Consider the following 26,770-nt stretch of genomic DNA (forward strand, 5'->3'; position numbering starts at 1 on the left):
TTACTTCTAATGTATGATGTTTATTTTCTCTCTCTAAAATTTTCATAACTATTTTAGATCTTGATGTTTATTCCATATTCAACAATTCCTTCAAATTTGATATTTTATGTTCGCATTCAATGATAATATCATATTTCTTTAGATTTATGTTTAATCTTCTGTGGTTTATGATATTTCTTCAGATTAGATTTATCCATCCGTACAACTTTGGAACCTGGTGATTATCCTTACGGTTTCTCATAACAGAATATACAATATAGGTAATGTATGATACATTCTCATACTTTACAGTACATTACGCAAAATTTCTAGTAAATTGTTATTATTACTGAATGATATATATGTGTATTTATCATACAAATTATACGTACTTTATCAATGATATCAAAAACATTTTACCAAAAGTTCATACAGTATGAAAAATTTATCCAACATTTCTCGTCATTTTTTTTCCCAGAACAGTTACCAAAAGTGCACATTAATTATGTATTATTTATTTACCATTACACGTACTTTTCACACAAAACAGTAGCCTTGTTAAGCTTACTAAACTACTCAAAATCTTCAAATATTGTCAAAATTTGACAAACATTACACATAATTTACGGAACTGTACATGTAGTTTATAATACAATATATGATTTTTATTAATGTATGTTTATTTATGTGTTTAGATTTGATATAACAGATGAAATTCGAAACAGAATCATCAAATCAAAGTAAGTCAACGAAACTAAAACCTGATGGCTCGGATAAAATATTTACTGAAGTTGGTCAGTTGTTTCCTGGTGGTGCAAAAGCATTTGGATATGTTCTTCGACAATATAGTGTAACTGTTGTTTGTCCTGCTCAAGACTACAAATGGAGAGTACATGGATAAGCACTTTTTTTGAACCAGAAAAGATATTGTACGTTTTTTTGGTAATAGAATGTAAACGATGTGTAATGTAAAAGAAATTATATGTAATTTATTGAACAAGACCCACATACATTTGATAAATTATGTTGTATACATGACAAATGTTGGTTTTTTTCATCTTAAATAACACATAATTTACGTATTTGTTTCATAATTTGTATTTGATGTGTATTTGTATGAGTAAAAACGAAAACAAATGCTGCTTTAATGTTCCCAAAAAAATATACTATTTCCAAATCTGAAAGTTAAGTGAGAGAAAGTGATAATATATGTTTTGTATATTATCCCCCAAATCAAGCTAAATTGATCCGAGAAAATATACTCTTTCCAAATCTGAAAGTTAAGTGAGAGAAAATTGATTTGAATAAAAAAAAAATTTACATAGTAAGATAGAGAAAATTGATTTGATTTCCAAATCTGTAAAGAAGAGAGAGAAATTGATTTGGAAATATCCTTGGTGATGGCGTTTTGTTTTGGTTAGGATTTTGGTTTCTGATTGATTCGGATAATAGGAAAGAGAAAATTTGATTTTCAAATCTGTTTAGAGGAGAGAGAAATAATGATTTGTTTCAATCCATTTTTTGCTAATAAATCCCCCAAATCACGCCCAAATCTATCTTTCCAAAACGCTCGAAATTTGAGTGTGGGACATTGACGGTACTGTGTTCAGAAAGTGAGGGTTTTTATGTCCATAATGTAAAAGGACTAAATATTCATATTTTGGGAAGATTGGATCATAAACCTTTTTTGAACTTTATTTTGGTGTATATACCCATGGACTCAATAAAAAATGGGGGCCCATACAATGGATATTAGAAAAAATTAAAGGGAAATTTGGCCAAAACTCCCTAAAAAATTTGAGTTTTGGTTAAAAATGATTTATCAACTTTGTATAGGCTTCAACTCCCTATGACATTTTTGTAAATAATCTAATATAAGGAAAAGACAAAATTGACCTTATTGCAAACCAGATTCCAAACCAATTTGCAAAGCTCTGCAAACCAAATTGCAAAGCTTTGCAAGACAAATCAAATTACAAACTAGTTTGCAAAGCTCTGCAAACCAGATTTCAAAGTGTGTGCAAAGTCATTGCAAGGCAAACCAGATTGCAAAGCAATGCAAACAAGATTGCAAAGCTCTGCAAACCAGATTGCAAAGCTCTGCAAACCAGATTGCAAAGCAGTGCAAACCAGTTTGCAAAGCTCTGTAAACTAGATTGCAAACCAGTTTGCAAAGCTTCGCAAGCTAAGATTGTAAGGGCAATTTCGGTATTAGAAATGGGAGTGCTTTTAGAATTGTCCTTCAAGACTATTTCCAAACTATATATGGGGCCTAAAAGGACAAAAAGATAACTTGTCTTTTTAACAAAAAACATGAAATTGGGCCTCCGACCCAATGTCCTGAAAATTAAATAAAATTTAAACAATGCAAAGGGTAGGAATCGAACCCTTGACCTTTTACCCAATATTTAAACTCTTTACCACTAAGCTATGCATTAAGTTATGTTTGAAATTGGTTTAAAGTATAGTTAGTTTTTCGAAAGATATATATGAAATAGGAAACATGAGGCCCTTGATTATTTGGGCCCCAAAGCGACCGCTTTGGTGGCTTTGGTCACGGGCCGCCCCTGACATTACTTATTTGGTCATAGTAAAACATATTTTTCTCGAAAAACCTATAAACTATAACCAAAATTAAAAACTCGGAATATATACCTTAAATTCAAAACGTAGAAAACTATAACCTATAGACGAACACTAGCTAGACCTTACAACATTAACCTTTCAAATCGCACAAAATCTACTGAGACGCTCGAATATGTTCTTCAAAAGAATGCTTTATTTTACGGTCTATATTTAAACTGTTAAAGTAAAAAAGAAATTGTTTGTATGGGACATGTTTTTCCAACCATTGGAATGAGAGAGCGGAAGAATAAAAAACTAGATTTGAGAATAGCTCTTGGAAGGGGGAAAAATTACTCCATTTTTTTTTGGAAGACGACTACGATCTACGTTAAGTCGTGATATTTGGCATTTGATACATCATAGTGTGATAAGCTCGATAACCGCCCACGCAAACACTAACAAGACCGGGCCTATAGCCCAACAAGACAATGGACTGAAGCCCAACAACATTATTTATACCCTAATAATCCCATTCAAATAACCAAAGATTCCATATCTCTAGGATTCGAACCTGGGACCTCCAGGGCTTTCTAGAGTTTATGTCAACACCTTGAAACCACTTGGGCTACCAACTGTTGACAAATTACACCATTTCTAAGGAGTCGGTAGTGTGTGTATATATAAATAAAGAGTTAATTCCTATTTGTCCCCCTACTTTGTGACCAGCTTCCTTTATGGCCCCCTATTTTCTGTAAATTCAAATTTAGTCCCCTATTTTCATGTAAATTCCACAAACTACCCCTCCCATTAATATATTTTTAAAATAAATTTAATTGGTAAAAATCGCTCTCCACCTCACTTCCACCTCACATCCCTCTCCACCACACATGTCTCTTCACCTCATCTCTCTCTCCACCACATATGTCTCTCCACCTCACCTCTTTCTTCTCCGACGAAAGTCGCCGACCGGGAAATTCTTTTCTCCTTTCTTCTCTCCCTCTTTCCCTCCCTTCTCTCTCTCTCTCTCTAAATATTCTGGCGAAGGGGGTTCCCCTTCGCCGGAAAAACCAGACCTTGAAGGTCTGATTTCGAAGTGAAACCAGACCGAGTTCTGGTTGATGAAACCAGATTCTGGTATGATTTCAAACCAGACCGGAATCTGGTTGTTTAAACCAGATCGAGATATGGTTTCATTTCGAAACCAAATCTGGTTCCAACCAGACCTTGAAGGTCTGGTTTTTCCGGCGAAGGGGAACCCCCTTCGCCGGGATATTTAGAGAGAGAAGGGTGAATTTTTTATTTTAATTTTTTTCAGCCGGCAACCTTCGTCGGAGAAGAAAGAGGTGAGGTGGAGAGATATGTGTGGTGGAGAGGGAAGTAAGGTGGAGAGAGATATTTACTAATTAAAATTATTTTAAAAATATATTAATGGGAGGGGTAATTATGGCATTTACATGAAAATAGGGTGCCAAATTTGAATTTACAGAAAATACGGGGCCATAAAGGAAGTTGGTCACAAAGTAGGGTGCCAAATAGGAATTAACTCATAAATAAAAGGTTTAAAATGATTATTTAGATAAAAAAGAGAACTTCCTGTAGATTCACATTGCTACGAAGAAAACACGTTTCGAACTATATCTCTTTTATCTTTTATCAAAATTCTTTATTGGTTTAGAGATGAACCAAAAAATCCTAATTAGACTAAAACTTTTAGACAGACCTCATGCCCAAATTTTATCCTGGAAATGCCATCATGAGCTCGTCCGGCCCGAGTCCGATGGAGCCCGCTCGGGCTGACGGGCTCGGACGGGCTACGGGTTCTGAATTGGTTGCTTTTGTCCGGTCCGATCCGCCCGACAACTTGTCGCGGGCTATGCAATGTAGTGTTCGATTCGCCTGAGCCCGGCTATATTATGTCCGAACCCGCCCGATTCCCACCCCTAATCGTGACCAATATTGGGTAATTTACAAACCTAATGCCCAAATTTTATTTTAGATAAACCTAATGCCCAAATTTGAGACACTGTATAAAATATAAAACAACCCAAAGGGATCTAGAGTAATGGATATGTGGGGTTAGGGCACATGAAACAAAACCATATAATATATTTAATTTTGAGGGGTTGGGCAAAAGGCCCAAAATCAGCCCAACAATATGTATCAGGCCCACTGCAGATAAAGAATGAGGGACAGGTCCAAAAAAGTCAGGCTAGGGGTGGAATTTCCGAAACACCCTTCTTCTTTTTGAAATTTACGAAACGACCATCGAAAAATTCCCGGGAAACTCGAAAATTTCTGACAAATAATCTGACACACCTCCCATCAGACTGTGTACTTTCCATAAATTCACAAAATTGCCACCGAAAAATTCCCGGGAAATGCGAATTTTTTTGAGAAATAGTCTGACGCACCTGACATTAAACCTTGTACTTTCCACGAATTTACAGAATTGCCATTACAAAATTTACCAACTTGCCATTTTCGTTCTTTTTTCCAGATTTATTTCTTATTTCTTTTTTATTTTCTCCCACACATATTTCTCTCTCCAATCTCAACAAATTTCGTTCTTTTTTTCCAGATTTATTTCTGATCTCTTTCCAATCTCAACAAATTTCTTCATTTTTGTTAGTATTTCATTGATTTGTATAAAGAAATCTTGTGTACCGGGAACTATTTAGTGTACTGGTCATTTTTTAGATATGTACTACACATTTTTGTACTGGGAATTTTTTTGTGTACCGGGAATTGTTCTGTGTACAAGCCATTTGGTTATGTACTAGAAATTTTTGTAGTGGGAATTTCCTTGTGTACCGGGAATTGTTCTGTGTACTCGCCATTTGGTTATGTACTAGACATTTTTGTACTGGGGAATTTTCTTGTGCACCGGGAATTGTTCTATGTACTGGCCATTTGGTTTAGTACTGGACACTTTTGAACTGGGAATTTTCTCCTGTACCGGAAATGGTTCTGTGCACTGGACATTTGGTTATGTACTTTGATGTTTTTAGAGATGAAGAAGATAAAATGTGAAACAAATAAGAGTGATGAAGAAGAAAAATAAGAACATAAAACTTTTAGAGAGAGAAAGACAGAAAACTTTAATGTTTTTAGAGATTGAAAGAGATGAAGAAGATAAAATGTGAAACAAAATAAGAATGATGAACACCCAAAAATGAGAACATAAAACTTTTAGAGAGAGTAAGAACAGAAAATTGATGTTTTTAGAGATTGAAAGAGATGAAGAAAATAAAATGTGAAACAAAAAAGAATGATGAACATCCAATAATAAGAAAATAAAACTTTTAGAGAGAGAAAGAAAAGAAAATTTATGTTTTTAGAGATTGAAAGAGATGAAGAAGATAAAATGTGAAAAACAAAATAAGAATGATGAAGAAGATTTTTGGATGTATAAATAAGAAGAAAGAAGGAGTTGAAACAAAATATAATGGGAGGGATCCAAAAAAATTGGCTGAAATTTCGTCAAAAAATGGCGTCATTTTTAAATTTTCAGAAAATCTGAATGTTTCTCTGACATGACGTCATGTACGGGGAATTAATTGCTTCGCTGTCGTCCGTCAGATTGTCAGAAAACACAGAACTTTCCCGTGGAGGGGTAAAAGAGGGATAAATAAAATAAAAACCAGAAAACTGTGAGCTGTCCTGACAATTTAGACTGGGTTCTAATTTTTTTTTTTTTGGCCGGGGTAATGCTTATTTACCCTCCATTTTTTGGGCATCTCACTCAAAAATCCTTTAATTTTTTATTGAGGTAAACCATATAATATTGGGTCAAATTTTAAATCACATGTAAGATTAAATGGTAAGATGATAAGACAAACCTCAAAAGGCAAACCAAAGTGTCAACTAGAGAATGTTTGAATCTTTAAAACTCTAAAGAGGTAAAGAGAGAGAGAGATAAAAAGAGCCCTTTCGTAGTGTCTTCCGGTTACATCTATAAACGAGCCAGCCCCTCACCGCGTTAATCCTTCTCACCGACACGCCTTCCCATTCTCCCCAACAGTTCCCCACCTTCCAATGAACCCTCTCTCTCTCTCTAGACTTTCTCTCTCTCTATATCTATCTTCCCCCACCCACTCACTCTTACCGTATATATAAACACCTCAATCTCTGTTCACATTTTGAGCACATTCATCCTTCTTCTTTCTCTCTCTACAACTCCTCCTCCTCCTCCTCAGTCTTCTCTTTCTCTCTCTATCTACAACTTTCCCATTGTTCAGAATCTTATCCAGTACTACTAGTATTCATTTTAGCCTTCAAAGTCTTCAAGATTTTCTCTATCTAAAAATACCCAAAAGTCAGCTATTCCAGCTCAAAAAGTCTTACATTTTCTCTCTCTTTCTCTCTCTCTCTAGAAACAGCCAGCGACCCTTTTTCCATTTCTATCTGTTTCATGATAATTACTTCTCCTGATTTATTAATCACAACTGAAGAAGATTATTCTTACATGTACAGTTTATTTCAAGACACCATGAAAGAAGCTTCACCACCACCACCACAAGAGAATATGAACAACAAAAGGAAAAGAAAAGATGAATCAGAAGAAGAAGAGTTGGTCAAGGTTAGTAATAATGAAAACAAGAAGAAACAGAAAAAAGTTAAATTGAAAGAGTTACTTACTTCATTTTTATTACTTGATGAACAAGAAAAATCAGATCAACAAGAATTAGATAAAATTTCTCAACAAGAATCTTCATTTCTTGAATCAAATCATAAGAAGAAAAAACAAACTATGCTTGATTATTACTCTGATCTTCAAACATATTACTCTGATATTGATGAATCTGATAGATTTTTAGTTCAACAATCTAGATTATCTGTCAATAAAATTGCTACCCAAATTGCATCAAACCCTAAATCAACAAATGAATCAACAACAAAACCAGTAGTATCAAATCATCAAAGAAGACTATGGGTAAAAGATAGATCAAAAGCTTGGTGGGATCAATGTAATAGCCCTAATTTTCCTGAATCAGAATTTAGAAAATCATTTAGAATGAGTAGGGCAACTTTTGATATGATTTGTCAAGAACTGAATTTAGCTGTTACTAAACAAAATACAATGCTTAGAGATGCAATTCCAGTTCCTCAAAGGGTAGCTGTTTGTATATGGAGATTAGCAACTGGTGATCCACTTCGATTGGTTTCGAAACGTTTCGGATTAGGTATTTCTACTTGTCATAAACTTGTTCTTGAAGTTTGTTCTGCTATTAAAACTGTTTTAATGCCTAAATTTCTTCAATGGCCTAATGAAGAAAAACTTAGAAAAATTGGGGAAGAATTTGAATCAATTTCAAGAATACCCAATGTGATTGGATCAATGTATACTACTCATATACCTATAATCGCTCCGAAAATTAGTGTTTCGGCTTATTTCAACAAGAAACACACAGAAAGAAATCAGAAAACTTCATATTCAATAACAGTACAAGGGGTAGTTGATAAAAGAGGGGTTTTTACAGATGTTTGTATTGGTTGGCCTGGTTCAATGCCAGATGATCAAGTTTTAGAGAAATCAGCTTTATATAAAAGAGCTAATGGTGGTGAATTAAATGGAGTTTGGATAGTTGGAAGTAGAGGGTATCCATTAATGGATTGGGTTTTAGTTCCTTATACTCAAACAAATCTAACTTGGACACAACATGCATTTAATGAGAAAATATTAGAAATTCAAAATGTAGCTAAAGATTCATTTACAAGATTGAAAAGAAGATGGGGTTGTTTACAGAGAAGAACAGAGATGAAACTTCAAGATCTACCTGTTGTTCTTGGAGCTTGTTGTGTTTTACACAATATTTGTGAGATTATGAATGAAGAAATGGATCCCGAATTGGATTTCGAATTGAATGATGATGAAATGGTTCCTGAGAATAGTTTGAGATCGATGAGTTCGATGAAAGCTAGAGATAATATAGCTCATAATTTGTTGCATCATGGATTAGCAGGTACTAGTTTTGTTTGATTTCTTTTAAGTTAGAGTTTTTGTAATTCTTCGTTTGATTAGATTGTGTCAAGAAATTTACTTACCTAATCCAACAAACAAATAAATAAGAATCTAGGGTTAAGTTAATGAAGATTGAAGAGATAGGTTAATGTATAATGAAGAAGTTTAGAGAGATGAGGTTTTGATTTTTCATGTATTAGTGTACTTGTTTAAAAGCTCAATTTTGATACCAATTTATGTTCGAAACTATCGAAATTATATATGACAATATGATTACAATTAGTGAAGATGGAAACTACATTCATTCTTTTAGTGTTCTCAAACTTGAATTTGAATATGATTTATTTGTAATTTGGTGGTTTTCTTCTCTGATTTGAGAAGAAGAATGGTTTTAAGATCATTTTCTTGGAGAGTCACAATTTTGGTTTTGGGGTTTTGAGTTGAACCCTAAGGTCTCCTACTTAATATGTAGTTGACAGTTGTGAACTAGTTTGATTTTTTTTTTTCACTTCTTGAGGGAAAGTTAGTACAAGGCTTGCTAGCCAAGAAACAGGCCATTTTCAAAGTAAGCATGAAAAGTGCTTAGGAAATATTAAAGTCACATAGGATATTAAAAGACCTTTCAACAAAAAAAAGGATATTAAAAGACCAGAAAGAACCAACATGAATTTCTTGGGAGACTAATCTTTTTTTTAATTTGTTTTCAGATTCGATAAAGCTACCATTTTATCTTTCTATACTCTGTCTAAAGAGATATAGTTCAGCAGCCCATCTGAACCCAAAGAGTTGGATTTTAGGTCATAGTTTAGTTGGGTTTCAGATCTGTTTTGTAAGAGTTCGAATTAAGTAGTTATTGTGCTTATCACATCAATGTCATTGTAGTGACTGTCTGTATTTCCATTGTACTCCCTATCAAATTTAGGTTAAAAATCTTTTAACAAAAAGAAAAAAAAAATTAAAATTGGTGCAGTTCCAAAGAGTTGTAGTGGTATGAGTTTCTTTTCTGTTGGAATACAAAATTTTGAGTAGAAATTCCTTTCCGTTTTCCATTTTGTCCCCAAATCCCAACCACATCTTCTTTCCTTCATGCCCGCAAGGGTAGCTGGCAGACCGATACGCCCGACAACTCTTAAAAAGTAAATTCAGATCTTCTTCTTCCTCAATCTCTAAAACTTTACTCTCAATCTCTAAAACTTTCACCTTCTCCATCAACTCAGTTTTGTGGGGAGGAAAAGGTTCCCACCACCGAACCCCCTCGAGGTCTAAGACGAAGAAATATGATTTTAGGCGAGCCAATCGACCACAACATAGTTTGTGGTCGGGCGACCACGAGACTCTCGAACTTCACTAAAAACCCTCATCGAGGATATTAGGATTTCGGATGAAACACAATAAAGGGTTTTAGGTTTTCAAGCTAGCCCCTCGCGGTGAGAGAAAATTGTGGTAGTGGTAAAACGTGGTAGTAGAGAGGAGTCTAATACCCTTCTCCAGGGTTTTAGGATTTCATGTGAGACCCTCTTAGAGAGTGAAAGGGAGAAATTAAAATTGTGGCACTAGTTGGAGGTGTTGGTGGAAAGAAAGGAGGGAGAAACGGTGGTGGTTATTTGAGTTTTTCCAATTCCAAGGGTTGCGGGAGATAGTAATCTATCGATGATTCTTGCTGACGTGAAGTTTGGTAGGAGTGCTGAGCAGTCTATCGACGGTCCTCGCTGACGAAAAGAAAGATAGGAGCGTTGAGGCCTTAGGGGAACATCGTATATTCTTGCGACCTCTTTAAGTAGCTGAACAGACACCTTAGTCTCGGTTCTGGCAGCACCACAGGAGGACAAACTGAAGGTTAACTTTGATGCTTCATTCCTTCATGGACGGGCAGTGGGACAGCAATATGTCGAAATAATGATGGGGTGTTTGTAATGGCTATGGTTCAAACCTGGCCAGCGACTTCAGCCATGGAAGCGGAACCACGAGCTGCAAGGTTGGCGACATATTTGGCATTAAACCTCCCGGAGTACGAGTGTATAATTGAAGGTGAGGCGAAGACTGTGATTGATGCTTGCTCTATGGACGATGAATTCGGAGGGGACTCCTTGGAAAATTAGACCTATCATTATGGAGATTCAAGGTAATGTGGGTAACATTCGAAATATTGAATTCAGATTTTGTTCTGGCGAAGCTAATATGGTAGCACACCTACTAGCAAAAAAATTCTTTAATGTTGATTTGAAGCAAACTTTGGAGATATATGATACTCCTGGGTACATTTTAAGCCAATTGGCGACTGATGCAAACACAATGAATTATTGCTCTAGTAGCTAATAGATTAAGGCGATTGCCTAGTTTCATTAAAAAAAAATTATGGAACTCAAAGTTGCAACCTAGTGAACCCAGATATTTACCAAACACACATGTAATTAGGGTGGGCATCCGTCCGGATAGGGCCGATCGGGTTCATATAATTTCTCGGGTCGGGTCGGTTCGGTCAGGTTGTGAAACTGTCTGTCCATTCGGGCTTAATTGAGTAAAAATCCTCGTGTCCAAAATCCGTCCAAGTCCGTCAAACCTTTCTGCTTTCTCGGGTATCAGGCGGTCGAGTATCGGTCTTTCACCAAGATTTCAGACTATCTCAGTCGAACAGACCAAACTATTTCTATGGTACCAAAATTTCTATCGAATCTGAAGATTAATTAAGTTTTTCTTAACAATGCTTTGTCAAAAGATACGTTGGACAAGAGTATATTTATATAAATATTATATACTTAAAATATTTAAAAGTTATCAAAGTACATTTAATTTATTTTTACATCATTTGACCGGCGGGTTACTACCATATTTTGTCACATTGATCACCATCACCATACAACCATCACATGCACGGTCCACCATCATACCTATATGTACTAATGTATATGTTATATATATATCTATTATATAAAACACAATGGTGTTTTTCTGGGTGGACCGTCGATTTATCTCTCGGATATTCCTGTCCGTCGGATTATAATATGTAGTTTCTTGATCTAATGGTTCAAATTGCTTGAAAATAAGTTATTTAACTTTCCATCCATGTGTCACTTAATTAGATAAGGAGTTATAAACTACCTCTCACCTCCCCCCATTTTCTCTCCATTTATTCTCTACCTGAACAGATTATCTCCCACCCACTTTTTTAGATAAGCAGTTAAGAAACTATGCATTAAATTCTCCCCTCTCCACTTATTTCTCTCTGCTCCCACTAATCTTTTATAAAATTTATCGAAAAAATTAAATAATTTGCTATAACCACTTTCTGAAAATAACTACTCCTACTCTCTCACTATATATAACTACAAAGTACCCACTCTCTCTATGTGTCTCTCCAAAATTATTACAATTCATCATCAATTTATATTTTTCTTGGTCCTTGAGTTTTTTTTAGCTTCTCATATCCTTTTCTTATCAAAGTTGAGTGTACTCTGATAACTTTAATTCCAATTAGTCTAAAAAAATGTATACCTATCTCTTCTTTGCTTTCTGTTTGTTGTAATATCCATGAAGTTTGAATGGCTGTAATTATCTGATTTCTATTTCATATCAAAGTTAATAGTGCCTTTAATACCCTTTCTTATTAACATTCGTACTAATTTTTAAAATTAAATTAAATTAATTCTTTTTTATATTCCTAATGCCGGTTATATATTTCCTTAACAACTAGGTGTCCACCGCGTCCTACGGACGCGGTAGATCCCTTTTGGCTAACGCCCTCATGTATGAGCCAACCTAAATATGTGACCTTGCTATTCATCGATTGTGTTAGACTATGTTTTAGTGGTGCGTGTATACTGGGATCATGCATAACCTAGACGTGTATGTATCGCGACACATACACGTCTAGGTTATGCATGATCCCAGTGTACACGCACCACTAAAATATAGTCAACACAATCGATGAATAGCAAGGTTACATATTTAGGTTGGCTCATACATGAGGGCGTTAGCCAAAAGGGATCTACCGCGTCCGTAGGACGCGGTGGACACCTAGTATATATATATATATATATATATATATATATATATATATATATATATTATGCATATATGTTATGCATATATATATAAATACGTACAATGTACATAGGTATTATTGTATAAATAGATGACATTATTAAGCGGGTTATGTCGTGTAAATATTAGCGGGCGGGATGCCAAGTAGCACTTCAAAACCCGAACCCGTCCCGTTTATTTCACCGGGTCGGTCGGGCTAAACCCGCCTTCGGTTTTGGTACCCGTGGACTCTAACAAACTCGGGTACCCGTGACGGGTTTCGGATTTTCCGACTTTTTTCCGCGCCCTACATGTAATCCACTTTTAGGTGTGGGATAGAAAATATTAAGTAAAAGAGAGATTTTGACATTCGGAAATGCTAGAATCACAAAGGATTTTGACAAAAAAGTTGTTCAGCTGATGTGGCGGTTGTGACTTAAAATTTTAACTAAATCTAGGCAGTTGAGAGATGAATATCACAACCGCCACATCAGCTGGACAACTTCTTTTGTTAGAACCTTTTGTGATTCTAGCATTTTCGTTTGACATTAACCCTCGTTTTTATGCCAATATAAGATCTACACCTCAGCTTTTTTTTTTAACTTTTGTTTACACCTCCATGTGGACAAAAAACGTTAATTCCTTTTTAGATTTCAACCAATCGCACACATGAATTAGGATGAAAGTGCCCTTATTACATTTTAGTTGACGACTCAAGACCATCTTCTTTCTTCGTGGTCAATTCCTCCTTCTCCACCAACTACCGTCATCCACCACCACTACCTTTGTGGCCACTCTCCTCTTCACAAACCACCACCATCATCTTAATATTAATCGTGCACGCACGACCACCATGACCACCACCACAATCATTTTATCCTCATCACGAACACGACGATTAGGAGAGTGTACATACACAAACATAAGCTTATATAGTTGACGAGATCCATAAATCCTTCACGAACAAAATTAAATCAAACATTTCCACTGTTCTTTTCGAATCTCCATCGTTATTACATTCAGAGCTTCTAAAGCAGCATGGGAAAGGGAATCTCCATCCTTATTACCAAGAGATGAACCCGATCAAAGTAGATTTATAGAGCGAGAAAGTATACAACCTGCAACCCACGTGCCATTTCCCAAAGTTATGAAAAAAAGAGAGGATTTGTTCAAAATTAGGGTTTCGTAAATGGAAATAAAGAGGAACGAAGAAATGCAGAACTAAAAAGGGGGAGGGGAGTATTTTTGTCCGCTTGCACACGTGCCACAAGCACAAACACAATTTAACGAGACTTTGCCGTCAATTACAATATTGGGGGTGTAAATCAAAAGTTAAAAAAACGAAACTACCTAATATTGATATAAAAGTAAGGGTCAAGGTCAATATCTCCTAAGTAAAACCGAAACAAGAACAGAATATTGTATCAATTTCACTTACACATATTGTGACTCTCAAACCAACAGAGCAGAAAACAAATATCACTCTCTTATAATTCAAACCTATACTTGACACAAAAAAAGAACCCAGAATCCTTCCTTTCCAACAAAATGGGCACTAAAACCAACCTTAATGCCAACTATTAATGAACCAACAACTGACTCACCCCAAATCCATTTTCTCACTGTTCAATTTGTAATTCATTTCAAGGATTTTGGGTTACTTGTAGATAATCGAGACTCCGTAAATGATTTTGATAAAAAAACTCATTCATCTTTTTTATCCTTCTCATCGGCTGAAGCAGATGCTACTTCCTCTTTCTTCTCTGTTTCTGATGCAGATGGTTCATCTTCTTTTGCTTTATCACTCTCTTTTACGCTCAACTTCTCTATAAGATCAGCTGCTGCTGCACCTTCACTGGTCTCCTCGGATTTCTTCCCTTGGGATTCTGCAACTTCTTCAACTTTTTCCTTGAAGGTCTTGCAGTCTTGAAACACAAAACAAGAGAGTCAGGGAAGGGGAAAAAAAGCATAATCGCAAGTACCATTTTTAATATCTGATTAACCCTAATGGAAGTATGGCACCCTTATTCTATCACCCTCCTTTCAAAGTAGACTTCTAATTCTTGTGATCAACTCCTTATTAAAACAATTAAACATAAAAGCTTGGACATGTTTAACTCTTAAAACATCATGGTAAGAGTTGTCATTTAAAGACTCGGATTTGAAATTAAAACTCGTTAACTTGAACTACAATGGCCGCCTATACGCGTACTTCAACAAATTAAAGATGTGCAATGAAAAGTAAAAGCAATGCATTTTGGCAGAGTCAAGAATAAATTACTACACAAGTGTATCAAGATGTTATAAGATCAAAAAACCTAGGAGCTCAATCAGTGAAACAGGATGACCTCCAGAAACTACTTATGCTTAACATAAATAACATTATGACAAGTTTACGAATATTGTGAGCATGTAACTAAATCTTGTATTGTTTCCGGTACTTTTTCCGTTATTAAGCAAACCACTATTTGTATTAGTTTGCAATGATAGCAAGAAACCACTCAATTGTCTAAAGAAGTATACCACTGCAAAGTATTCCACATTTTTTAAACTACAAAAGCTGACCCATCATATAATTATCCAATCTGTGGTTGTGGTCCACGGATCTTAATTGGCCCCAAGGTGTCATGGGCCTATCTCGCCCCAAATGCTAGCTCAAGAGGCCCCCCTCTTCCACAACCAATGTGGGGCTAACACCATCGATCTTTCCCTCAATAATGTATTTGAAAGACTTACAAAGTGACCACTACCCCTCCCACAGCCAATGCGGGACTAACACCAATACAATCATTTACCAAAGCAAATTTATAATATCTTAAGTCATGCCCTATTTGAAAATAACAGTCCAGAAGACCTAATATTTAGCTTTGAGATGCAAATGCAAGAAGACTATATATCCATAATGCAAACAAGTTATAAGAACATTACCAACGATAGCAAACTTGGGTTTTAGACATTTATGTCCGTGAGGTCCAATTTTTTACATAACCCACTACTGACGTTCAAGAAAACGCAAAACGAGAGAGAGATCTAATACGATAATCAATTATAATTGCCTTCATTGAGCTCTAAAATTCTATAGCTTTGGAATATTTCCTATGTTCTGGTAGTTTGAGTTTCTATCTGAGTCTGATTACCAAACAGTTACTTCTTCAAATTTTTGGGCCAAATTCCTACTAATAAGTGAAGTGAGACAAGATATAGTGATATACTTATACCCACAAACAAAAATATAACCCCAAACTCCATCCTTAGGAAATTAGGTTTTTTTATTCAGGTAATACGTTGGTGTAAAAGGAATACGGAAAAACAAAAAATAGCAAACTTGGGTTTTAGACATTTATGTCCGTAACGTCCCACGGTCCCAGTTTTTACATAACTCGCTAATGAGATTTAAGATAACGCAAAAAGAGAGAGATCTAATGCGATGATCGGATAAAATTGCCTTTGTTGAGCTCTAAAAGTCTATAGCTTTGAAATATTTCGTACGTTCTGGTAGTTTCTATATAGGAGTCTGATATGACCAAACAGTTACTGTTATAATTTTTTGGGCCAAATTCCTAGTAATGAGTGAAGTGAGACAAGATATCTTTATACCCACAAACAAAATTATATCCATAGGAAATTAGGGTTTTAATTCAGATAACACACTGCCGTAAAGGAATACAAAAAACAAACAACAGTACTAAACTCTAAGAAGAAAATAGAAGAGACAGTCACTTACTTTCAATTGATGGAAATCGAATGCAAAACATTTCGTCCTTTAGCTCTCCATCAGAGAAATCAGTTGCATGCCAAACACAGGATTTTTCATTTCCAGCGTGTTCTTGGATTGAAGTTGTTGGAAGAACTGAAATCAAATAAAGAATACCACAACAACAATAAGAAAACCCTAATTCACAAATTAAGACATAAAACAAAGAAAAATCAATCTGATAAAATGAAAAAAAAGTGAAATTCGACAAACCTAAATGATTCGCGCAGATCTTGAGCGTCTTGGATTGACGCATAACCAAACGAACTTTTCCAGTTTTCTTATGTTTAAGAAGCTTAACAGTTCCTGCACCTCTTTCCTTCCATTGATTTCCTTCTTTATCAAATCGATAAAGCTTCGCTTTTCTATTAACAAACACACACGATCAACTCAATCAATTCAATAATAACTCGATCACAGATCAAACAATCAAGAACGAAGTGTAAAACTAAAAAACCAACCTATAGAATTAGGGTTTATTTTTGTTACTTACAGATCTAGAAGAATATCTTCTTCTTCTTCACCAGTTGTGACAGCAACTTCTTCAAGCTTAACGATAGGAGCGATCTGAGCTCCAGTATCTTCATCTTCACCTGCTAGAGTTTCTGTGGTTTCTTCTTCTTCTTCTTTGCGTTCCGGAGTAGTGCTAGACATGGCTGAAGATTCTAGAGAGAGAAAGTAAAATTTGGAGGAATTTTTGGTAGAGAAGAAGAGTGGCGGTGAAGAATATGGAGCTAGGGTTTTTAACTAATTTTTTCGCCGTTTTATTAAGAAATAAAAATCTTTCACTATTTTGGTAGCGTTATTCTGACGCTGAAAATAAAACGTAGAAAACTAACCAAGATGGCTAAATTTGTAAAGGCCACCGCTTTACGGAAAGCTAAATAGTTTCCGGGGTGTGAAGACTTGGTCAAAAATTAGTCAATTTTGTTTGACAATTTTATTTAGGGGAAAGCAAAATACTTCTCCACCTCACCTCACTCTCTCTCCACCTCACCTCACTCTCTCTCCACCTCACCTCTATCTTCTCCGATTAGGTCGCCGGTCGGAAAATTTTCCGACCGGCGACCATTAAAAAAAAAAAATTCACTCTCTTTCTCTCTCTCTCTAGAAACTCCGGCGAAGGGGTTTCCCTTCGCCGGAGTTCCGGTTTGTTGAAGAACAGACCAGTACAGACCGGAACTCCGGCGAAGGGAAACCCCTTCGCCGGAGTTTCTAGAGAGAGAGAAGTTCTTCAACAAACCGGAACTCCGGCGAAGGGAAACCCCTTCGCCGGAGTTTCTAGAGAGAGAGAGAGAGAGTGAAATTTTTTTTTTTTTTCTTCATGGTCGCCGGCCGGAAAATTTTCCGGCCGGCGACCATATCGGAGAAGACAAATAGGTGAGGTGGAGAGAGAGTGAGGTGAGGTGGAGAGAGAGTGAGGTGAGGTGGAGATAGAGTGAGGTGAGGTGGAGATAGAGTGAGGTGAGGTGGAATGTTTTTTTTGTTATTTCCCCTTAAAATTTATTTCCCCGGAAAATCTCTAAAATTCTACATATTCCCTTTAAAATTTTACACCCCGGAAACTATTTAGCTTTCCCCAAAGCGCTGGCCATTTGTAAATACCTGTCTTTTCCAACGTATCTCTGTCTATTTTGTGTTTTCGGATTAGCTCCTTCATTTACAGTTAAATTCCTGTGTGGTCCTCTAAATCACTGGAGAGTTTTTTTCTCATTTATTTGTTGAAAGACCGTTAAGTCAAAGTCGAGTTAAGTTGTTCCATGAAATTTGTCCGTTTGTTTTAACCTCCAAATGTTTTTGTCTTTTTTTTCGAATTAAATTTATGGTCCCGTCCATTTGCAAGAAAGAAATTTTTTGATCTTCTGAATGTTTGATTTTGAGTGGAATATGGTTAACATAGTAAGTTTTAACATTATTAATGTTTCCTCCTTTTGGTCAGTAACTTTTTCAGGTTCCATTATATATTTGCATGTTCGTATTCGTAGTTAAAAAAGACGAGGTTATCTATCGTTTGTATGGTACCTTATAAGAATGTCTAAGGATATTAGACTTGTTATTTAATTTTTGTTTTTGCTTTTATGTTACTAATTGAAATTTGTTAATTCCTACTGATTGCTTTGGAATTTACAAAAGTAGATTAGAAACGACTGAAATAGATTAGTCGAAATGATTAAAATCTTCTTCTTTGTAATTGTATTTGTTAAACGTGATTCTTAAGTGAAATTACATCGATTTTTGGTCATTCAATCTTGCAAGTGTTGTCTTACTTTACATAAAGAACATGACTCATATTTTCTAGCTCTAATTTTTTTTTCTAAAATGATCAATACTGGTAGTTGTTGAATTTTAATAGTAGACCCCAAACTTTTTTTCGTCAATATCTTATTAGATAGTACATCTTGACTTTGTGAAAACTACTACATTTATTCATATGTGATTTTATACAATTTGACTATGAAGCAGGTGGTTGTCCGCTTATATTTTCTAACATTGTAAACTTAAATTGCAAAACATCAAAAATTTCTCAATATTAAAATGAACATTAATATTAGTTATAAATGTTTGTTTCATGAACCACAGTATGTTGTTATATCTTCATTGTTGATATGAAATTCATGATGTATCATTTCATTTTTTTATGTTGTTACATCTGGGTATCACTAAGCAAGAACCATGGACTATAACTTACCATTAATACCAATAGCGTTTAAACGCGTAAAGTGATCAACGAACACACTGTGCCATAGAAATACTCCTCAAGTATGAATCAGACTAAATTAATGCTCCTTTATTGATTACGATAAATCTCAAATATTTAGAGTGGACTGACTAGGATAAACAACACTAATTAAAATGAAGGTGGTATATTAAAACAATTGATGGAGTGTTTATGGAATTTGAATGCCCTTTCTCTCTACTTTCAATCACTAATTTATCTCGCTCAACTCATTCATGTGATCCTGTCTCCGGATGATTTTTCTCCCGTCCACTTTATCAGATTCAATGGTTATTAATTTAGGCCGCGGCTTTGGGGAATAAAGAAAATTCTCCGGGGAATAAATTCTTGAAGAAATCCAGATTCTTTTTAAAATTCTCCGGGGAATAAATTTTTATGGGGAATACAAAATACATTTTTTTTTAAAGTTCTCCTCTATCTCATCACCTCTCTCTGCCACCTAACCTTCTCGCCACCTCATCATCATCTTCTCCGGGGCGACCTTCAAACAAAAATTTTTTTTTCCGGCCGGCGACCTTGTTGAAGGTCTTTTTGCATACCTTTAATGGTCTGTGAACAGACCTTCAACAAGGTCTGTTCACAGACCATCTAGATCTGGTGAACCAGATTTGGTTCACCAGATCTAGAGAGAGAGAGAGAAGAGTGATAAAAAAAAAAACATTTAGAGAGAGAAAGAGGAGAGAGGAAAAAAATATATTTTTTTTTTATGTTTGAAGGTCGCCGGGCGGAAAATTAGCCGGCCGACGACCTTCCCGGAGAAGATGATGATGAGGTGGCGAGAAGGTTAGGTGGCAGAGAGAGGTGATGAGATGGAGGAGCCTTTTTTATAGCATCTTCTAAAATTAGAAGCCCCTTAGCAATAAAAAGAAACATAAAAAGTCAATCTTATTTGACTAGTTTTAAGAAAAATCTTTATTCCCCGGAGAATTTTCTTTATTCCCCAAAGCCGCGGCCTTAATTTACTTCTAACAAAATCAGATTGGATTGCACAGTTACGAGTTTCATTTTACCTAACTCATCATCTTGATCGCTTAAAACCTTAAATGTTCTCATTTATTGCTCAAAGAATCACAACAGTGACAATTCTGAATAATATCTATTTAAATCCATGAGTATTGAATGAAGATCAGAAATTTGATTTTGCTTAAAATGGTTCACATGGCTCTATGCTGGCTAGAAGGAGATTTTGCCTCAAAACCAGGGTCCTGAGATTTTGGAGGCCCGAAGCGAGTTTCAAGAATGTGGTCTACACACGTTTCACAAGAAAAAAATTGTCTATCAAAACTTTCTACATTTTTCTTGTACATAATGTGAGGTTTAAAAATGTTTGTGTGTTCATAACTTGTAATCTGAATCGAACGATCTGATTGAGTTACTCAAAAATCAGTTTGGGTTCGGAGATAACCCTCGACAGTCCTTAGTCGATCTCCCGATCAAGTGGTTCAGCGAGGAACTCGACGAGTCAGTAACTTATTCAGTTTCTTTTTTGTTCAAACAAAAAAATATTGGAAAATAATTTCCTGAGAAAATAGCCCAAAGAAAATTCGGCGTTCTTTTTTGGTGCTTGGGGTGATAGTGTTGGTTGTTGTTCGATGGTGGTTAGTGGTGGCGGAGGTCTAGTATTGATGGTGGTGGTGAAGTTTAGTAATGATGGTGATAATGGTAGTACAGTGGTTGAGGTTTAGTAATCGTGGTGATAGTGGCGGTACAACGTGGAAGTTTAATAATAGTAGTGGTGGTAGAAGTGTCAACTAAAGTATTTTAAAAAACACAATTTAATGGTGGTGGTTATGACGTTGAAGCTTAGTAATGGTAGTGGTAGTGGAAGTGTAGTGGTAGAGGAGGTTTAGTGATTGTGGTGGTGTTAGAATTTAGAAGTGTCAACTGATGTAATAAAAAAAATTACAATTCAAACTCTCTAACATGTTTACTACTAATCAAGCTAAAGTAGCCTATTTGTTGTCTTTGGTAGTTTTATTAGAGAGATCAAATAAATGGGAGCCCCTTAACTCTGTCTTTATAGGCTTTATGTGAGGCCCTTTGGCCCTGGGGGCCCGAAGCGAGGCTTTGCCCGCTTGCACCCCAGGGCCGACCTTGCTCAAAACAGATAATTGCATGGGTTATAAAGTTTTTACTCTCAAGTATACATTGTCATACTATCGATCTGGTGATTATCATTGTTCAAAGTCTAACGATTTCTGCAGAAAATAGTGGAAAACCCAACAACCATTCTCCAAAACACACCATTCAAGTTGTCGGCATAAAGTCGATGCTTGCACCCCAGGGCCGACCTTGCTCAAAACAGATAATTGCATGGGTTATAAAGTTTTTACTCTCAAGTATACATTGTCATACTATCGATCTGGTGATTATCATTGTTCAAAGTCTAACGATTTCTGCAGAAAATAGTGGAAAACCCAACAACCATTCTCCAAAACACACCATTCAAGTTGTCGGCATAAAGTCGATGGTCGGAGTTGACGACGACTTCTTTGCTTTTGTTTTCTCTCTTTCTCCTCTTTCCCTCTCCCTACTTCTCTTTCTTTTTCTCTCTAAGTTCCGGCAAAGGGGAGAGGCTCTTCGATGAAAACCGCATCTAGTTTCTAGACAAAGGTAGGGTTCCATATGGATCTGGAAGAATTACATGCAAATGAGTTTCTAACGAAGTGGACAAAGGTAGGGTTCCATATGGATCTGGAAGAACTACATGCAAATGAGGTTCTAACGAAGGGGCTTTGCCCTTCGCCGGGACTTAGAAAGAGAAAGCGAGAGAAGCAATGAGAGGAAAAAGAAAGGGATGAGATAGAAGAAAAGAGAGAGGACAGAATAAAAAACACAAGTGGAGAGGAAAGAATAAAAAACAGAAAAAACATAAGAGTGATAAAAGAGGAGAGGGAGAAGAGAGAAGAAAAGAGAGAGAAATAGAGAAAGAGGAGACAGTCGGATTTTGTGGTGGAGATCGTCGACGTTAACCGTGAAGGTCGCAAGAGTACTATGGTAGAGGTCGACAGAGTTATAGTGGAGGTGGGAAGGGAAAATGAAAGAATAAAAAACTAAAAAAAACGTGAAGGTGATGTTTGGATGAAACAAAAAATTTCTAAATATTTTTGTTTCCAACCAAAACTTATTGCACCGTAAACTTTTCTTATTTCCCCAAAAATACTGACCAAAATCAAACACCCCAATGGTAAACATTGACTAACGGTCAAGGATGGATTTCCAGTCAACTTTGGGGTTAAGGCAAATTTCAGTAGAGATCATATTGAATAATTGGATCCAATGATCGAATTGAATAAAATAAATTCACAAAGTTTTCATTCTTCCCATGAATGTCATCAGCAAAGGAAGTACTTGATTAATTCTCTCTTTCTTCATTTCTCAAATTTGAAGGTCGGTTGGTAAAACAATCACCTAAAACGTTACTCTTTCTCTCTCTAAAACCTAGAACTCTCTCTGTCTCACTCAATCTTTTATTGTGTAAACATATAAAGAAGGATTCATTTCTTGGATTAACTTCTTTTGAGGTAATTTTTCTTCTTAATCGAATTAATCCTAATTTGTTCTTGCAATTTTAGGGTTCTTTTGATTTAGTACAATTTCTCCTGTTTTATAACTTGATTTTTCTATTAGATAGTTTATTTTCTTCACTACCCACATTATTTATTTGAGTCTAGATTGAATTACAAAGAGATTTTGATTTCTGATGACTGGGGTATGTTAGGGTTTAGTTTAATTTCACTTGGGTGCCTGGATTTCCCATTTTGATCCAATTTTTATTGGTTTGTTTGATGTTGTATAGAATAAATTGGGGTTTGTTGGTGGCAAATGATTGGTTAGGGGAAACGAACACAAATTAGGTTTTTATTATGTCTCTGGTGGTGAGATCAAGCTTGCGGTTTGAATTTGAACACCCTATTTTTCTGAGATTTTTTTCTAGAATTTCAGTTAGATTTTTATATGATCTTCTTTTTATTGCCTTAATTATTTAGATCTTGAGACTATTTACTCATTATTTGAATTTTGATTAGCTAAATTCAGGTTTGGAAAGATATATTAGATACCTAATTTGATATTTATAACATATATATACTTAGTATTCGATAATTTGCTCGACCCATTTCCGACTAGGCATGAATGAGGTTGTCAACTTTATTGTTTTTCATAGTATCTCCCGGTGCAACTTATGATTGGTTTTCAACGTCATCTAGTTCTAGTTCTATTTTGTACTTCTTACAGGCAGTGGAGCCAGGATTTCTATAACCGGAGGCTGGTTTCTATTGACTACTTTATGGGTACATAATTCCGCGCGAATTAGTATAGTCAGGAAGAAAATTGTATCTATAGGCTCTAAAAAGCATCCATAATTCCTGTCCAACACAGAAAGGTCAATTTAGTATTGCGGTTCAGTGAATTCATAGAGCACATCATGTACGATTATAGGTCTATTTATATTATGTGTCCTCGGATTCGTGAATGCATTATAGAGCTATTGTGGTAAATTATATGTGCATTATTTTGGGCAAGTGAATATGAAAATCTTGAAACTAATGTTATGTTGAATCCTTGAGTGAGAACCAGCAAAAAATTGTCTTCTCTGAAACAGGTGCTTTCTAGCTAGCTGAAGAACCGAGGATCTTGACAAATTGATCATTTTGGCTCTAACACAAATGGGTACTTCACTTCATTGGAATTATATACTCATTTGCCTAAGTTTTTTTAGAGACTTGTTATGATTATTTGTGATTTCTCTCATTTGTAATTTGTGCACTTGATATTTTGATGTTATTGATATATCTCTAGCTCATTATTCATATCTTGGAAAAGTAATTCAAATCCGAACACTCGAGTCTTTGACTCAGTTTTAGTTTTATGTCTAAAAAGGGCAGCCTTAAACTGTGATTAAAGATTTCTATAAGCCTGACCAGTTTGTTCAGAGCCCTCTGACTTCATTCTAAGTTCTTGCGCTTAAGTTTCGTATCTCTTACCACGTTTTAGTAATATTGGTCATTTTGCAAGTAAATCTCACAAGTAGCAATGGCAAAAGAGTTAACTTTATAATGCATTTTTTTCCAACCACATGAAATGTTTGACCACCCGCGTCATTAAGCAAGTAGGTCTGAAAAGAGTTATAAGATTATTGTGCACATCATAGTATCATACAACAAGTTGTTACATGTTTTAGAAGTTGTGAACACTTCAAAATGAGAAGGTATTCTTATGAATACAGGGCAATCTACACAAATTATGCACCATGAAAAGGGCAATTATATTCAGATTAGGGATGCAGAAGACCCGAGATTGGGATTGTTTGACAAACCCCTTCCATGTTTTGGATGTGGAATTGGATGGTTCTCGTAAGCTCTCTCTCTCACGCTCTTTCTCTTATGTACCCCATCTCTCTTTTCTCATTCATGTTTTTGTCTCTTTGCAGTTTCTTACTTGGGTTCGTGTTCCCATTAATGTGGTACTACGCTACGATTCTCTATTTCAGTAACTACTACCGTAAGGACCCAAGAGAGCGAGCAGGTCTAGCTGCCTCTGCTGTCGCTGTAAGTTCCCCATTCTCTGATATCTACTTGTGAAACCGATAATCTTGTCTTCCTCTCTTTGAAAGTAGTTCGTAAATTTAATGAGCTAGACTGTCGCTACAGGCTTTGGCATGTTCAATTGCATTGTCGATCACATTGCTCGTGCTACTAATCTGATCTTAGACTCGCCAGATCCATCTTTTCTAAGCTTCAAACACGACGATCAAATTTCCGGTAAAGTACTTATTCTTTGTTCTGTACTTTTAGTAGTGCAGCTAAAGCATAATGGTGTTATGTATCAAAGGTGCCAATTTAGTTGTCTGTACAGATTTCGGATTGTTGGTTGTCAGAAAATGAAAGTTTTTATTTTCTTTCTTCTAGTTAGAAGTAACTTCTGTAATTTCATGACTTCATTTTCATGTATATTGTGGTTCATTTCTGTTCTAAAATGGCATCCTCTGGATTTAAAAATATACATCAGGGCATCAATGTGAATGGCAATAAAATTTATAAATTTGAAAATGATTTCTTATCTGTGTTTTAAAGAGGATCTGGTTTCATTATATTTTCTCAATAATTTGCAGTACAGAAAAGAGGGCATGGGTTTTAAGTCCATTTTATAATTTATAAATTTTATTGTATCAAACTTCATAGTGAAATACAATCCCGAAATAGAAAAATGCTACTACAAAATATATCATGAATTTATTTTGTACTTGAGTTTGAACAAAATGTTCGAAGTTACATAAGTTGATATTACAAGATGTTAACACCCTATTACAAGCGCGCTCTTCTCATTCATATAGTCATATTTATAATTACTTGTCAAAACTTTATGGCCTAAGAGGTCGATCATTTTTGCCATAAGATTCTCAAGCCTATCCGCTTCCATGATGATGAAGTGATAAACCTACAATACAAAACAAAAGTATCAAAATTTCAGACAAAATATGAAAGGTAAGCAGAAACATCGGAATCCTTTTGAAACTTCATACCATGTTACGAAGTTTCGTACTATTATGATGTTTCATACCGAGTTATCAAGTTACATATTATCTAATGAAACTTCATACTTTGTTATAAAGCTTTATATTTTGTTTTGTATGATGCCTCATAATTTTTTGTACTTAAAAACACCAAAAAGGTTACAAATCTTCCTAGTGCTATCACATTATTTTATGAATCTTTCACAAGATTTTATGAAACTTCTGTAAAATCTTATAAAGCATTTCAAAACTACTATGAACTTTTGTTCCTGACCCAATATTTGTAAGATACGATGAGGGCAAATTTCTAATGAAGAACCAGAAGCAAACAATCTCATCAATTCGCAGCCTCAAAGTTCGTCAGCCTTCCCTTTCTCATAAATATCTCGGTGACCAACTAATTATCGGAGCTAACAAAAATTAAAGTCTTCAATGCTTTGGTCGACCAAATTACTCTAAATTGTCCACGTGGCATAATAATTTTCTGTCCTAAACTAGCCAAACGGTTGTGTGTCGACAATAGCTTCGACCGTTCCCCGATACCAGATGCAATGCTTCGCCATCCTCAAAGGCGCGTGCAATCACATCAATGGTGTTATTGGTGGGGAAAATCCAAAGGCATTCCAAAGAATTATGGAGGTTTAGGCTTTCGTGATCCGTATTTGGATAACCAAGCCCTCTTGGGTAAGCTAGCCTGACATCTCCAGGCTGAGCCCGTTACCCTTTGGGTCAAAATTCTTAAGTCACAATACTTCCCCAACACTACCACTCCGGGACTCATAAGGCAAACTCACTCCTGAATCTGGAAAACCATTCACCACTAACTCAACAAAATATCGCCTCTTACCCTTTGGGAGGTTCATAATGGCCAATCCATCAACATCTGGAAGGATAATTGGATTCCCACTCTCTTGGCTCCCCTTCCTAACCCTCACAACTCCTCGCTCACTAATGTGGCCCAACTCATTAGCAATAATAGTTGGAATGCTAGTCTTATTACCAACACTTTAGGTCAGGACGCTAGCCGTATTATCACCACTTTAGGTAAGGGTGTGCAAAAATAGACCAAACCAAACCAATCTAAACCAATCCAACCCAGTCTAGTCGGTTTTCAAACTGAACCAAACAACGAGTGGTTCGGTACGGTTGTAGATTTTCAAAAATCAACTGGTTTGGTTCGATAAGTGGATGTAATTTTTTGGAACCATTAAAACTAAACCGAACCAGTCAAATTCAATT

General features: G+C 35.7%; 3 protein-coding genes across 8 annotated transcripts; 2 read left to right on the top strand and 1 right to left on the bottom strand.

The window, feature by feature from the left end:
* The first annotated feature begins 6,409 nt into the window (after window positions 1-6,409).
* Window positions 6,410-8,793, top strand: LOC147539210 (nuclease). Its single transcript, XM_086642277.1, has one exon. The coding sequence runs from the start codon at window positions 6,956-6,958 to the stop codon at window positions 8,522-8,524; it is 1,569 nt and encodes a 522-aa protein (XP_086498403.1). The 5' UTR covers window positions 6,410-6,955; the 3' UTR covers window positions 8,525-8,793.
* A 5,065-nt stretch (window positions 8,794-13,858) lies between these two features.
* LOC147539211 (ran-binding protein 1 homolog c-like) lies at window positions 13,859-17,140 on the bottom strand. The gene is made up of 4 exons (XM_086641541.1): window positions 16,774-17,140; window positions 16,494-16,645; window positions 16,251-16,376; window positions 13,859-14,451 (listed from the first exon to the last, which is right to left on the bottom strand). Exons 1-4 carry the CDS (start codon window positions 16,932-16,934, stop codon window positions 14,231-14,233), a joined length of 660 nt encoding a protein of 219 aa, XP_086497667.1. The 5' UTR covers window positions 16,935-17,140; the 3' UTR covers window positions 13,859-14,230.
* Window positions 17,141-22,092: 4,952 nt separating this feature from the next.
* Window positions 22,093-24,994, top strand: LOC147539212 (uncharacterized). 6 transcript variants are annotated; one of them, XM_086642296.1, is made up of 6 exons: window positions 22,225-22,541; window positions 23,254-23,309; window positions 23,621-23,688; window positions 24,245-24,371; window positions 24,449-24,566; window positions 24,669-24,994. In XM_086642296.1, the coding sequence occupies exons 3-6, from the start codon at window positions 23,685-23,687 to the stop codon at window positions 24,720-24,722; spliced, it is 303 nt and encodes a 100-aa protein (XP_086498422.1). In that variant the 5' UTR covers window positions 22,225-22,541; window positions 23,254-23,309; window positions 23,621-23,684; the 3' UTR covers window positions 24,723-24,994. The 6 variants fall into 6 exon arrangements, with proteins under 6 accessions (XP_086498421.1, XP_086498422.1, XP_086498425.1 ...); XM_086642298.1 differs by lacking the exon at window positions 23,254-23,309 and adding an exon at window positions 22,817-22,912 and having other exon boundaries at window positions 22,308-22,541; XM_086642295.1 differs by lacking the exon at window positions 23,254-23,309 and having other exon boundaries at window positions 22,093-22,541.
* The last annotated feature ends 1,776 nt before the right edge of the window (window positions 24,995-26,770 follow it).

The sequence above is a fragment of the Eschscholzia californica genome, unplaced genomic scaffold, assembly GCF_041429995.1.
Source record: "Eschscholzia californica isolate CP2 unplaced genomic scaffold, dmEscCali1.0.p SCAF_5, whole genome shotgun sequence".
Lineage (NCBI taxonomy): Eukaryota > Viridiplantae > Streptophyta > Magnoliopsida > Ranunculales > Papaveraceae > Eschscholzia > Eschscholzia californica.

Excerpts from the sequence above, each read along its gene's own strand:
- LOC147539210 (XM_086642277.1), top strand. The coding sequence starts at position 6,956 with ATGATAATTACTTCTCCTGATTTATTAATCACAACTGAAGAAGATTAT.
- LOC147539211 (XM_086641541.1), bottom strand. The coding sequence starts at position 16,934 with ATGTCTAGCACTACTCCGGAACGCAAAGAAGAAGAAGAAGAAACCACA. Across the intron at positions 16,377-16,493 it reads GATCTGCGCGAATCATTTAG|TTCTTCCAACAACTTCAATC; the intron begins GTTTGTCGAATT and ends ATTTGATTTCAG. Across the intron at positions 14,452-16,250 it reads TCGATTTCCATCAATTGAAA|ACTGCAAGACCTTCAAGGAA; the intron begins GTAAGTGACTGT and ends TTGTGTTTCAAG.
- LOC147539212 (XM_086642294.1), top strand. The coding sequence starts at position 24,235 with ATGAATACAGGGCAATCTACACAAATTATGCACCATGAAAAGGGCAAT. Across the intron at positions 24,372-24,448 it reads TGTGGAATTGGATGGTTCTC|TTTCTTACTTGGGTTCGTGT; the intron begins GTAAGCTCTCTC and ends GTCTCTTTGCAG. Across the intron at positions 24,567-24,668 it reads TAGCTGCCTCTGCTGTCGCT|GCTTTGGCATGTTCAATTGC; the intron begins GTAAGTTCCCCA and ends CTGTCGCTACAG.